The sequence below is a fragment of the Brienomyrus brachyistius genome, chromosome 22, assembly GCF_023856365.1.
Source record: "Brienomyrus brachyistius isolate T26 chromosome 22, BBRACH_0.4, whole genome shotgun sequence".
In the NCBI taxonomy this organism is placed as follows: domain Eukaryota; kingdom Metazoa; phylum Chordata; class Actinopteri; order Osteoglossiformes; family Mormyridae; genus Brienomyrus; species Brienomyrus brachyistius.
The window spans coordinates 9,697,681-9,710,090 of NC_064554.1; the positions used below are offsets into that span (position 1 = coordinate 9,697,681).

The 12,410-nt window shown below is 41.2% G+C and overlaps 2 protein-coding genes and 1 long non-coding RNA gene across 15 annotated transcripts in view; 1 reads left to right on the plus strand and 2 right to left on the minus strand.

The window, feature by feature from the left end:
• Nucleotides 1–100: 100 nt before the first annotated feature.
• On the minus strand, nt 101–3,655 carry LOC125718422 (uncharacterized). Its single transcript, XM_048992275.1, has 4 exons — nt 3,206–3,655; nt 2,079–2,150; nt 1,507–1,811; nt 101–1,134 (listed from the first exon to the last, which is right to left on the minus strand). The coding sequence occupies exons 1-4, from the start codon at nt 3,372–3,374 to the stop codon at nt 574–576; spliced, it is 1,107 nt and encodes a 368-aa protein (XP_048848232.1). The 5' UTR covers nt 3,375–3,655; the 3' UTR covers nt 101–573.
• Nucleotides 3,656–4,993: 1,338 nt separating this feature from the next.
• Nucleotides 4,994–12,410, minus strand: part of LOC125717362 (nuclear body protein SP140-like protein) — a 56,597-nt gene continuing 49,180 nt past the window's right edge. For 12 of the 13 annotated variants that reach the window (XM_048990209.1, XM_048990204.1, XM_048990205.1 and 9 more), the window contains exons 9-15: nt 9,158–9,297; nt 7,722–7,790; nt 6,748–6,875; nt 6,329–6,446; nt 6,103–6,177; nt 5,856–5,999; nt 4,994–5,719 (exon numbers count right to left, since the gene is read on the minus strand). In XM_048990209.1, the coding sequence (XP_048846166.1) occupies nt 5,636–5,719; nt 5,856–5,999; nt 6,103–6,177; nt 6,329–6,446; nt 6,748–6,875; nt 7,722–7,790; nt 9,158–9,297 (758 nt within the window). In that variant the 3' untranslated portion in view covers nt 4,994–5,635. The remainder of the gene's footprint in view (nt 5,720–5,855; nt 6,000–6,102; nt 6,178–6,328; nt 6,447–6,747; nt 6,876–7,721; nt 7,791–9,157; nt 9,298–12,410) is intronic. The other variant, XM_048990202.1, reaches the window with a different exon arrangement.
• Nucleotides 5,005–12,410, plus strand: part of LOC125717365 (uncharacterized) — a 45,333-nt gene continuing 37,927 nt past the window's right edge. The window contains exon 1 of the long non-coding RNA XR_007384506.1: nt 5,005–5,120. This is a non-coding gene — a long non-coding RNA (uncharacterized LOC125717365). The remainder of the gene's footprint in view (nt 5,121–12,410) is intronic.

Here is a 12,410-nt window from a genome sequence, read left to right on the forward strand (position 1 = left end):
AAGTTAAAAACCTTGGTGTATTTTTGGATACATCACTGAATTTTAACAAACAAGTCCGCAGTGTTGTAAAGGGCAGCTTTTATCATCTCAGAACCATAGCCAAATTAAAGCTGATTTAATCTCCTAAGGACCTGGAAATAGTTATCCATGCTTTTATCATACCATACCTTTCATTAAACAACACGGCATACAAAAGCAAAACACTGACAACAAACAGCATTTAATTCAAACCCAGATAATTCACCCGAACAAAAACAAAACAAATCTGATAACTGCAAAAACATTCAGCTAAAAAAAGTTAACGGTCATCTACCATCAGCAACAGAATGCGGACAATAGGGGCAGAAGTCTGTGGTGAACGGGGTTTGCAGTCAGCTGATATTCACATACCCCGTGCAGCAGAATGACGTAGATCGATTCTCCCTCCACAGAATGAAACCTAATGCAGGAAATGAGACAAGGCTCTTAAGAAGAAGCAGGAGTGCAATCAACACAGGTGCAGTCCAGATGGCCTGTGCCAACCCCCCCACCCCCCTCCAGCAGCCTTCGGCACCCACAGCTGGCCACGCTGCCTCACTGCCTGTCTGCCAGCCTCTGCAGTAAGGCGATGATGGTGTCCTGTTTGGCAGACAGTAGCTCCAGGGCAGTGGCCATCCTCCCCAGGGCCTCCAGCATCTTGTTCTCCCTCCTCTCCCGACGCTTCTCACGGGCTTCTCCCCGGCGCAGCCGCACCTCCTCCTGCCGACTGCGCTCCTCCTGGTTGCTGGCTAGGCTGCGCAGCAGGGAGGCGCACTCCTCAGCCTGGTCCCGTTGACGGGCCGGGGAAGAGATGGGCGCCGGCATGCAACCCGAATCGCGCCGCGGCTTCTGGCGTGCGCGGGGCCGGCCTGTGCTGCGGGGGGGTCCAGGAACCAAGGGAGACAGGTCCAGGTTGGCGGGTGGGAGCGGGGAAGCAGGGACGAGGGTGGGAATCTGGACGCAGGAGGGGGCAAGGCCGCAGGGGGACAGCAGGCCTTGCTTGGTGTCGTTGCCCAGGTTAGCGGAAGCTGTTTCCTTGCCCACGTCCAGCAGGGTTGCTGACGTGCTCCCACCGACCTGAGCACCAATCGTGTCGCCAAGCATGGTATCCATCATCTATAGAGGGAACAGAGCGACAGGCCAGAGACAAGACAGGACAGATAAAGCAGAGTTATTTATCATTTAAAGTGTTTGTGATTTAGGGATTTACTGTCTCTAAAAATCACATGTGATTATGTTTTTGCCCTAGATCTGCCTGCCCAGGCTGTCCCCTGCCTCATGTCTGTGCTTTCTGTCACAGACATCAGCCTTAGCCCAATCTGACTGCATAACTCAGATGGATGTAAACTGTAAAATTAGTGAAGTGATTCTAGTTATAATTATGATTCACAATTTCTGTCAGTAACTCCACTCCAAGGTACAAGACCACCGCAGGTCTCATGTCTTCCAAAAGGTGGAGGCTATTTGCTGCGCCCACCACACCCATACCTCATAGAACTCCCAGGACGTCTTGGCCTGGCCTGTCTCGCGGCTCCTGTCCTTAACGCGCTTGTACGTGACAATGAGGTTGTTCCACTTGCGGCGGATCCTCTCCACAGGCATGCAGTATCCCTGGCCCTCCAGCTCCTGCTGCACGCCCTGGAAGAGCTGGGCGCGTTCCCGCGAGCCATACAGCCTCCAGCGGCGGGCTACAGCCTCAATCAGGAACACGATGGCCTGGTAGCTGAACTCTGGAGCCGCGATTTTCTCTGCACTGCCAGCAGGGGGTGGCTTTGGCATTGTAGGGACTGGTCCTACAGGCAGAAAGCCCTCCTTCAGCCACACTAACCCACCAATTCCCAATTACAAATGTTTTTAGTGCGATTTCTGCTCATACATGCATATTTGTTTGCAGTGCATCAAAAGCCCATCCAGGAATGATATCAGCTTCTAGCTTGACATCTCAATGGATGTGTGCAGGGTCAACAAATAGGGATGTGTGCAGGGATTTAAAATACCATGTCAGCTGGGAGGACAACAACCGAAGAGGCAAGAAGCAATCAGAGCTGAACTTGGCTCACCTGTAGTGATCTTAAAAATGGTTTTGCCATCCGAGGTGGTTGTGGAAATAACCCTTTCGGAGCTCACTGGGTCTGTGTGAGGACATGCAGGGGGGTGAATGTCGAGATGTCATGACATATCTGTAAATTTCTGACTGAATCTAATATATATATATATATATATATATATATATATTTTAACAAATACATACCATGCCTAACATTATTGAATGAGATCTCCTTAATGTGAATATATTTGCAATACCTTTAAATAATCATTTGAATAATGGGCAGAGTAACAAAATTATTACAATTGGTATTTAAGTAATGACGAACATAAAGTTAATCAAGATAGGCATACTTTCGTTTTTGAAACCTTTAAACTTGCAAAACTTCAAAACATTTAGAAATTTTTTAAATAATTGTCCGCAAATTTACTATACCTAGCACAACCAGGAACGGTAGGTCTTTATTAAAAAGTCAGAATATTTCATCATAGACCGCAAGTAATCTTCATGGCGCAGTGAAATAGTCAGTCTAACTTCAAACATCGGCAAAAAATAACCATTTTATCTTAGGGAAATCGTGAAAATGCTACGATATGACAAAACTCTTTATTTGTTCTTAAAATTATGTGTATAAACTTGATATAAAGGACTGAAGTATGTGCAGGTGTTCAAGCATGTGTGTTTAATTTGAAATGAGCTTAAAAAAGCAGGTGGCACAACTGTAATTAATATTACCACTAATCCTGCACGCAAGATACGCGTATAAAATTAACAATGTAGACAATTAAATTGTGATTTGTGAAGGTTTCGATTTCAGAAAAATACTTATATTTTATCATATTTTTTTTGGTTGTGCCACCTGACATTTTCGGTTGGCAAAAATCCCACATCAGGATGAAATTCCTGTTACCCTGTAATTTACATTACTTACATGTGAATTACCATACTTGTACTGGATACTGTCCGACAAGGAACCGCTCAACGGTTTGCTTACATACAAAACCCAGTAAAAATCTCAAGCCGAACCATATCATACAAATTGCACGTGTGGACAACAATTAATCTGGCGTTATTTGAACAACTAGAGTCGATATCAGTGTATTGTTTTGGGACAAGGCGAGGGAAGGCAGCGCGACTCACAGAGGATGATGGGAGCGGCAGCATCGGCCGTCTGCGCTGCCTGTAGCGCATGGGCCGCCTGCGATGCGCTGCCAGGAGTGTCCGTGGATTCAAAGACGTCTTCACCAGTGCGCGACCGCGATAGTTCGCTCCCGCTTAGGAACGAGTCATTGCTCGGGCTGCCGTTCATTCCCGTTCAGTGCAGTACTTATCTCCCTTTTACGTTTAAGAGAGTTGGCACTGCCGTTTTATATGTCATGAAGGTAGCTTTCCTGGTTGGATTTATCTTGTATGTGCAGTAGTGTTCTTTTTACACTCATCCAGCGCATCCGGACTTTTTCCATGCCCCCCGACTCATTGAATTTTAGTTTTTCACTCTGCAAAACACTGCTGTTGAAGTATAGCTGTGTAGTTTACGTAAGCGACCGCCTGGGTTATTCGCGCAGTAATGGCTGCGCTCTTTGGCGAGCGCGTCTGCGCAACAGTGCTGCGCATTTCTGGGCAGGGATTGGCTGATAGCCTGTGCGCTGACGTGATACGCAGGGCCTGCATCAGCGTGGCGCAGACGTTGAAGCAGCGGCGCAGATGGGCTGGCGTTGCCACCTGGCAAACAGCATGCGCGTATTTTTTATATTCTGTTGCATTTTAGTCACCACGGGGTTAAAGCGATTGCATAAAACTATAGCCCTATCCAAATGTCAAAATGATATATAGTCAGGTAACGCAAACCGGCCATTTTGTAAATGAAGGTTGGATTGTTCTGGTTTTTCCATCCCCGCCAATCAGGAAAACCTGTGTAGATCTTCAGATTCAGTCTTTATTGCAACAATGAAGTTACAACCAAGGCTGGACACTCACAAGTGTGTCCAATACTGTTTCACCCCAATTTTTTTATATATTTTCTCATTGTGTAACAATATCTCGTCACTTAAGCATCATCATTCCCTCAACCATTCACCATCATCGTTTTCTTCCTTGATCCACACCCCTAGATAAGTTTGTCAGTCTTCTCTTTTACTGTTTGGTGCCTCAGCTGAAAATAATAGTAGCGTGACCATCTCTACTAAGTTTTTTTTAAATACCCAATCGTGAACTTTTGGTGAACTCAGGAAAATCCCTTCCTTCTGTAGCAAACCCTGGCAGCGTCTGCTTGTTGCACATTGTCTGGCTAGAGGGTTAATAATATATTTGTCCTTCAACATAGTGATAAGCTGCAGCCCTAATAATGTACATCTTCATTCATCAAAGCTAACAAAATAGCTAACAGATACAGAAGCTTCTAAGCCAACACAAGGTTTTTCATTGAACATTGTGCACAGCAGTAATTGGTCTGCATTCTCTAAAGGTTACAAGGTCACTCTCTACACTGTTTACATCAGCTTCTTAAAAGAGTTGTAACGATTACATTCCCTATGCATTACGAAGTGCTAAATAATATTCCATAGGATATCTGAAAAAACGGACACGATTTTTAAATGACGTATTTTACGTTATGCTATGCTTTCTTCCTAAATGCTTGTAATTAGTGGAAAGAGGCCCTGATTGACAGCTACTGCGAATGCAAAGACCTAATAATAATAATAAAGAATGCTTGCCTACACCCTGCATTCAGCGTTGAGCTATCAAGATTAGATCCACATATCTATAACACAGATGAAGTATATGTTGACTGGGAATGCTGATGGCAACAGCGTCATGGCTTGTTTGAAACTTAGCACCTTAAACTTTATCACTTATCTCATTATTTATGAAACAACCATTAAAACATTCTTGTCGTTAAGGGAGGGACAAAAAAATTGAACACAGCAGTTGTGGTTAAATTCAGCTTTAAATTTTAAAGGCATAAGATAATACAAGTATTCTTAGTAAAGTTAGTAAATCTTTTACAGAAAAAGTTGATAGATTTTATAAAAGCAGGCAGTTGATATGTTTGCAGGTCAGCTGACAGATAAAATATGAGTCTTGTCTCATAAAATGAGACAATGTAATGTTGTGATAATGCGCTATATAAAAATAAATTTGTTTGTTTGTTTGTCTTTTACAGACCCTAAGCATAACGATTAAAGTAAAATGCATTTAAAACAACTTTGAATGAGCAAGTAATTAGATACTAAACTTGAAGCCACCTGCATTGTTGTCTTTTTCTCACCTGGCATGTCATTTACAGATTCCAATTTTAAATCTGTAACAGATGTGACAACCACCTTTCTATAAATACTTCCAGCCGATGGTGGAAAAAGTACTCATTTTTCATACTCAAGGTAAAGATACCACACCAAAATGTTACTCAAATAAAAGTCATCCACTGAAATACTACTTAAGAGTAAAAAAATACTTTTTACTGTTACTTTCCAACCCTGCTTCCAAAGTAGTCTGGCCTGTAATACTCAGTCATATTTTCCAAATACTTAATACAATACAGATATACTTAGACACCACAATTATCTGAGGTTAACGGTGTATGAAGAAGACTTTCCTAAATTCCTCATCAAACAAACTGGTGAGTTTGGTTGCCAGCTCCACATAATAATTCCCCTGAGGAAGAAAAGTTACTAAATTTAGAACAACATAAACTTTAAGCATCACCAAACAGAAAAATGGAAGCACAATTTATATTTAGATATTCATCCTTTTACTGTGAACCAGAGTTCAATAAGCTTCTCCATCTTACCTGACTCAAAGATGCACAGTTTCGAAACATCAGCTGGACATCCGAGAAGAACTGCCCCACAGTGGAGTAGGACTTGTTCTGCAGCTTCTCTGCAATCTTGTCGAGCCACATTGGCTCCTTGATGACTTTGGTATAGTTACTTGCCTGCCGTGCACACCAGTACTCTTAAGTGTGAACACACTTTAATCACACCCAGAAAACCCATACAAGCACAGACAAAGGTATGAAAAACGTCCGACACACTCACCAGGTGCTGGGGGTCACCTTTCAAGACCTTTTCCTTGTCCTCCTTGTACAGACACAACAGGAGGTACTGGCAGTCCTAGAAAAGTATCAAGGCCAATTAAAGGTATCACCAAGGAAACCGTGATGGCCTGAACTACGGCAAGGTTGCAGTACGCTGTCAGTGACCTACGTCTGTTGTTTTTCAGTGGTTAGCTTAGCAATGGGGCAGCGAAGCTGTTGGCACTCACCAGCAGGCGAGCCGAAATAGGGCTCTCTAGCGCAACCTGGAGTGTCATTTCACAGGGGTGTCGCCAACCCTGAGTATTCTTCAGCACGCAGTAAGTGCAAATCCACTTGTTGCTGTAACTGGGGAGCAAGACCAGTTACTTACACAGACACACCCCCCCGTTTGTTTCCACCGAGGTGCCTCATCAATGACACCTGATTTTAATGTGCCCGTTACTCATCGTCCGTGCGAGTCATGTGACCACAGTCCCTAAAATTGTGCAGCAATGCCAGTACATATGGATTTAGGGGAAGATCCAAAGAAATCCTATAATAAAACCACCATGGGCCTGTTAAGTTCAGGTACCCAAATATGTTCATTAACTGCTTTGTATTGTCTCCCTGTCATGTAGAACACTTAATGGTGAGTAAGGATTCTCACTCCGCAGCTTCACCAGTCACAGCAGGGAGGTGGCACTCAAAGTGGAAGGCTCGCGGGCACTGATCACAGCACAGCAGGCGGCCTGGCACATCGCAAACGAAGCAGTCATCGTCATTGTCTTGCTCCCTCTGCATGTATTGTGGCATGTGGGGAGAAGTGATAGGGAAAGAAAGAAATAGAAGATAAAAAGCAGATTAAAATTTTTTGTTAAACTTCTTTGACCTTAATTTAACCAGGTTAGTCCCACAAAGTGATATGGAAAAATAAAAATCGTTTCAGACAACGAACGCATAAAAGACTCACATCTGATAATAAGACAGACAGACAGACACTACAAAAACAACAGACAGAGGCTAAGAAGATCAGACTAAGACAACATTTTATATAATAAAGCCAGATTTCAGGCACAGTAAATTATGTTACTGAAACATTTACACTCAAAAGATTTCAATTCCTTGGATCTTGCTGTACCTTTCATTTCTAATTCCTTCAATTTTAGGACATTCCAGGACGGAAGTTTTGGGACAGACATAAGCACGAAATCTTTATCTTAAGATCTTTCTGGGGCATTAAAGCAGTCAAATAACATTTATCTGTAACATTCTAATAAATGAAAACATAAAACTGGAAAATGCAATGTGTAGAAGGCGGGGGCCAGCCAGCAATAAAGTATCATATATAATGATGCATATAACATCTCCAGTCAGTGATGAACCTTAATGCTCCATGATAAACAGTTTCCAATATCTGCAGAAAATGATGTGACCTTAACCTTAACCATAAACAGCAAACATTTAAGGTATACTATGCTGTAACTGCATGTTGCTTTACTCCAGGTGAGCATCTGCACCTCACTTTAACAGGAGTATTAACAGGTTTCACAGCTGAGTGCGAAAAGGCTTTCTGTGCCAGATGACAGAGTACAGGGGTGGTGTCGGCAAGGCAGTGACCTCAGAGGCATAAAAGCTTCTCACCAAAGCCTGATCCTGATTGGTGCACAGGCTGCATTGACACTGGAGTGGGTGAAAGTTCAGGACCCTTTTCTGTAGGCAGGCAGACAGACAGACAGGCAGACAGACAGGCAAGGCCTCTTAGTATCTGGTATGACAGGATAACACTCACCAACTGAACCATGTGATATGACAAAGGAGCAGGAACTGTATTTGGACTCAAAAATGTGAAGGTATGTAAACGTCAGTCAGAATACCTTCATGATGATTAATAATGGTCAGTATAACAATCAAGGATGCTTTGTGCTGTATTATGAAGGTATTTATAATGCATTATAGATGAGACCTTCGTAGAGCATTCATAATGCATAATACACAAGTATAATGTCTTATACCTATAGCCATGTTTAGAATACTTGATGAACGTATTATAAATCATTCAAGGTATGCATAATGAAACATAATGACTGCTTTAAGTGTTACCAATATTTTCTTCCCAGAAGGGTAGTGTTTGGATAACTGTGGAAGTGAAAATGCCCTGTTTTTCATCTGGTGTGAATAATAACAATGTTTTATGGATTATTAGGGGTGCTTTTTGTGGGAGATGTTTAAAATATAACCGGATCGAGTAAGTTCTCTCGACTGCAAAGATATGCATGTTTGTGCATTATACCAATCAAAAGTTAGGAGCCTAAGATTGTGCGAAAATCCACATATTTTGTGTTTGTTGGGTTCTCTGGAATAAGAAACAGATGAATATTAAGCTGCTGTAATTAACACTGAGGCGTTTTGATGAGTGGTCTTGGCTGGTCTTGAAATAAAACCTCGAGTCCTCTCTGTGAAAATAAAGTCGGTTCCGAGATGAGACCAAGCCTCCCAAAAAGTGGTCTCGAGTACTAAAAGACTACCCAATATGATCATTTATCCTGATGTTTTAAGATTAAAACATTGTAGTGCATAATATTCTTTAGACATCGCTCAGCCCTAGCTATCACCACCAGATCTGGCTTAATTGGTTCATCATGTGTAGTGCATCACTCAGAGTATGGTAAGTAGGGAGCGCAGTCCTGTCTTTATATCTACCTGGGTAAACGTTAACTGCACCTATTTCTTGCTCAATTCATGTGCACTGCATGTTTTTCATAAATAGTATTTTTAAAACTGGGTAACAACGGTGTCGTGCAGAAATTATCAGAGTATAAAGACATTATTTGGCTCAGGAACGCATCAAAGTAAAAGCTACAGTTTGAAATACTCAAGTAAAATAAATCTAAATCTACTGAAATACAGTGACGAAGTATTTTGTTACTTTACACCTCTGCATTTATGCCACCCCTAGCTTATAGACAACATCTAAAAGCAACCAAACGAAAAAGCCCGTGAAATATGGGAAGAGCTCAAACAAAAGTTCCTTCACACCAGGCTTCCCTGTTGCACCCGGGGTCATTCTCCTGACGCACCTCGAGGAGGTCGCTGAGGGGCTTTCCGGAACACAGGATCCTGCTCATCCATTTGCTGTTACGTGATGTTGGGTTCTCCTTCAAAAAATCCACTGGTGTCACCCACTTGTCTTCCATCCGAATGCACTTCCCCTGTAACCCTGAGGGGACGGGCAAGGAACTAGCTCACTGAAGGCAGCCTGTCACACTGTCCAGGCAAGTGTGCACTGTAGTCTACGAAAGCTCCCTGAAGATGCATTTAAGTCGTTTCCTTTAAACTTTTTCATGCAAACGCACGCACGCACACACACACACATACCATTCTTATATACCTATCATTGTGGGGACTGTCCAATAATTTCTGTGGTCATAACCCTAATCCTAACTATGACAGCTTCAACCCAAACCCAGCCCTAACCATATCCACAAGTAACCAAACAAAATGCAAGATTTTTGGCATTTTTAGTTTTTGATTGAATTTGCAGATGTCTACAAAACTGCCACTATGGGTGTTGTTTTGTATTAAATAACTACATAAAATATTGCTTATTTTTTATTTCCAAGCAAAGTAAAACTGAATGAGTGAATGAATATTGATTCACAGTTATATGGAGACATACAAATGTTGTTCTGGAAAATAGATGGGTGTGAAAGATGAGAGAGGGCCAGAGGAACTCACTGAATTTGGGTTGATGTTGATTGGCTTAAAAATGAAGGAGGTATTACAATTTACCCAACAGCAATATTGACAGACCGTTATAGGACACATGCTGTACAAGTGGTGTTAAGGTGATTGGCATTGCACTCAGTTTTCCGGCAGTTTCGTGTGAGCAGAAGGATATTCCCGTCTTGCTTTGTATTTTTAATTCATATTGCTGGAGAATGTGGAGCTAACTAAAAGTGTGAAATATTCTCCTCGTTTAACTTTACATGTGGAGCCTGATCTGAAAAGAATTACCGCCATGATCCTGAAGATATTGCAGTTTAGATGTCAGTAAATGTAGCGAATATCGAACATAAAACTAACTTCACCGCGGTTAAAAACCACGAGCCTGTTTTAAAAGGATATTTATTCAAATGTGTATGTAAATGTTAATTGGGGAAATAGCGGCTGTTACACCATATTTTATGACCGTCGTAAAGTAAGACTCCAGCAGCGTTTACACTTTCTGTTCTGTCCTCCTATTTGTATTTCTTACAAATAGGTTTGCTCACAACAATATTTCGGAGTACTCGTTTATATAAACGCTGCTGCCTTGGAAAAGTTAAAATAATTACAGCACGTAAGCTGCACTGACGGCTCGTGCACGTGAACAAGAAGTTGGATAGATATGTATTTTAAATCATCCGAGATCATCTTGGATGAGTTCATGTCAGTGAGACTCATCCGGGATAAGTCGGTTTTTCAAACACAGCTGAGTAGTAGATTAGTCTAGCTGGATCCATCCATCCATCCATTTTCCAAACCTTTCAAAGTGTCCGACAAATTAAATGTGTAAGTAGTTTTCAGTTATTGTATTTATCACTTGAATTACGTTTCATTATTATTTTATTGTCATAATTACAGATCAAATACTAGCACAATCATGCAGAACATGAGAAAGAGTTAAAGTGAAGTAAAAAAATATACTTCAAACTAGTAAACACGACATTTCATTCATATATATGTGAGTGTGAGTATGCGTTTGTTAATTTTATGTATATGAAATTTAGGAAATCTTCAATATTTATCAAACATTCCTTTTGAAGCTAATAACAAGAATTCAGACAAATATTTCAGTCCAAACAGACTTTGCGAATTGCCTGGCAAACTGTACTCTTTGATATATTTTTTACAGTAAAAAAGTGCCGCTTGCAAAAAATCTCAAGGCAATGCACATTGGCTGTGTGGCTGTGAGAGCACGACTTCGTCTAGTTGGACTTCTACTATACAGAGCTAATAAATCATTAGGATATGATATTCCATCTCGGCTGAAGCGGCATCTTTCAAAAAGAATATCATCCGGCAGCAATAAAGGATCTTGCCGATCACGCAAAACCCTCTCAATTTGAATTTCCCTTCTTCTTATTTGTGCACCAATTGCAACTGGTCGCTCATCCATGAATGGCGAGGCCATGACTAAATGGATTTCCACGCACGGACACTGATTAAGTGTGTGAGCTAATCATTGTTTACCGAGCAGGTTTGAGGATTTGAATGTGCTGCTATGACAACACATCCAGCAAGATTTTCGAACAACCGACAGATCCAAGATCATGCCAAATCTTCAACAATTGCATCCGGCTAAACGAGTAATCCACGTACGAAAAATTCCCCCGTTCTCCCCTTATTCATGTTGGTGTGTTTATCGGCTGGTATCAATAAATCATTAAGTATTACATTCTGAATCATATATGTATGATACCGATTACCACCTCTAACGTGCAATATTAAACTAGGACTTTTGAAAGATGTTAAATTACTGTAAGACTTCCTTCCTCAGATATTATGACAGAGCGTGAATCTGACTGTTCTCTCATCGACTAGTCAGTGATCGTCTTCTTCCAAAGCAAACCACAATCACAGGATTCAAAGTGACCAATCAATGAAGTGGAGAGATCTGCACTGTTCCTGCTTAAAAGGTCTCATACCCAAGTCAATACCCAACCTGCTGAGTAAGCGAGTGTTGTGTATAGCGTCAAACCGGGCAAAGGCCGAGCGGAAATCGCGAGAAACCGTGACAGTGCAAGCGAGCGAGCGACCCACAGCGCGAGAGATATCTAAGGAACCCCATAATACTCAAAATGAAATACATAAATATATCTATAAATAAATAAATGGACATCTATTACAACAAATTATTAAATGTATCCTGTTATTTTTAATTATTTAGTAAAAGGTATTATATTTCGTATAATGTTTGTCTTAATTATACCTAAAGTCTTAAAATGACGTTCCAGACCCATCAGCGATAGGTGGAAATCCGCGATATAGAAAGACCATATAAATTATTATAATTTTTTATATAGTTTAAACCTTAAAATACCCCTCCCACACATTTTAAACACACTTTGTAACCACATATGATATGTGGATGTCGGGCTAAGGATGAGTAACATAATAATAATTATTATTTTTAATGTATATGTATGTATGTATACACGTCTCTCTCCCTCTGTATACGTAATGGAAAATGTAAAAATAAAAACATTTTAAGCTCAGTATGGGTTCACAAAACGTTTGCTCACAACAATATTTCGGAGTACAAGCAAGGTATGCGATACACAGAGAACT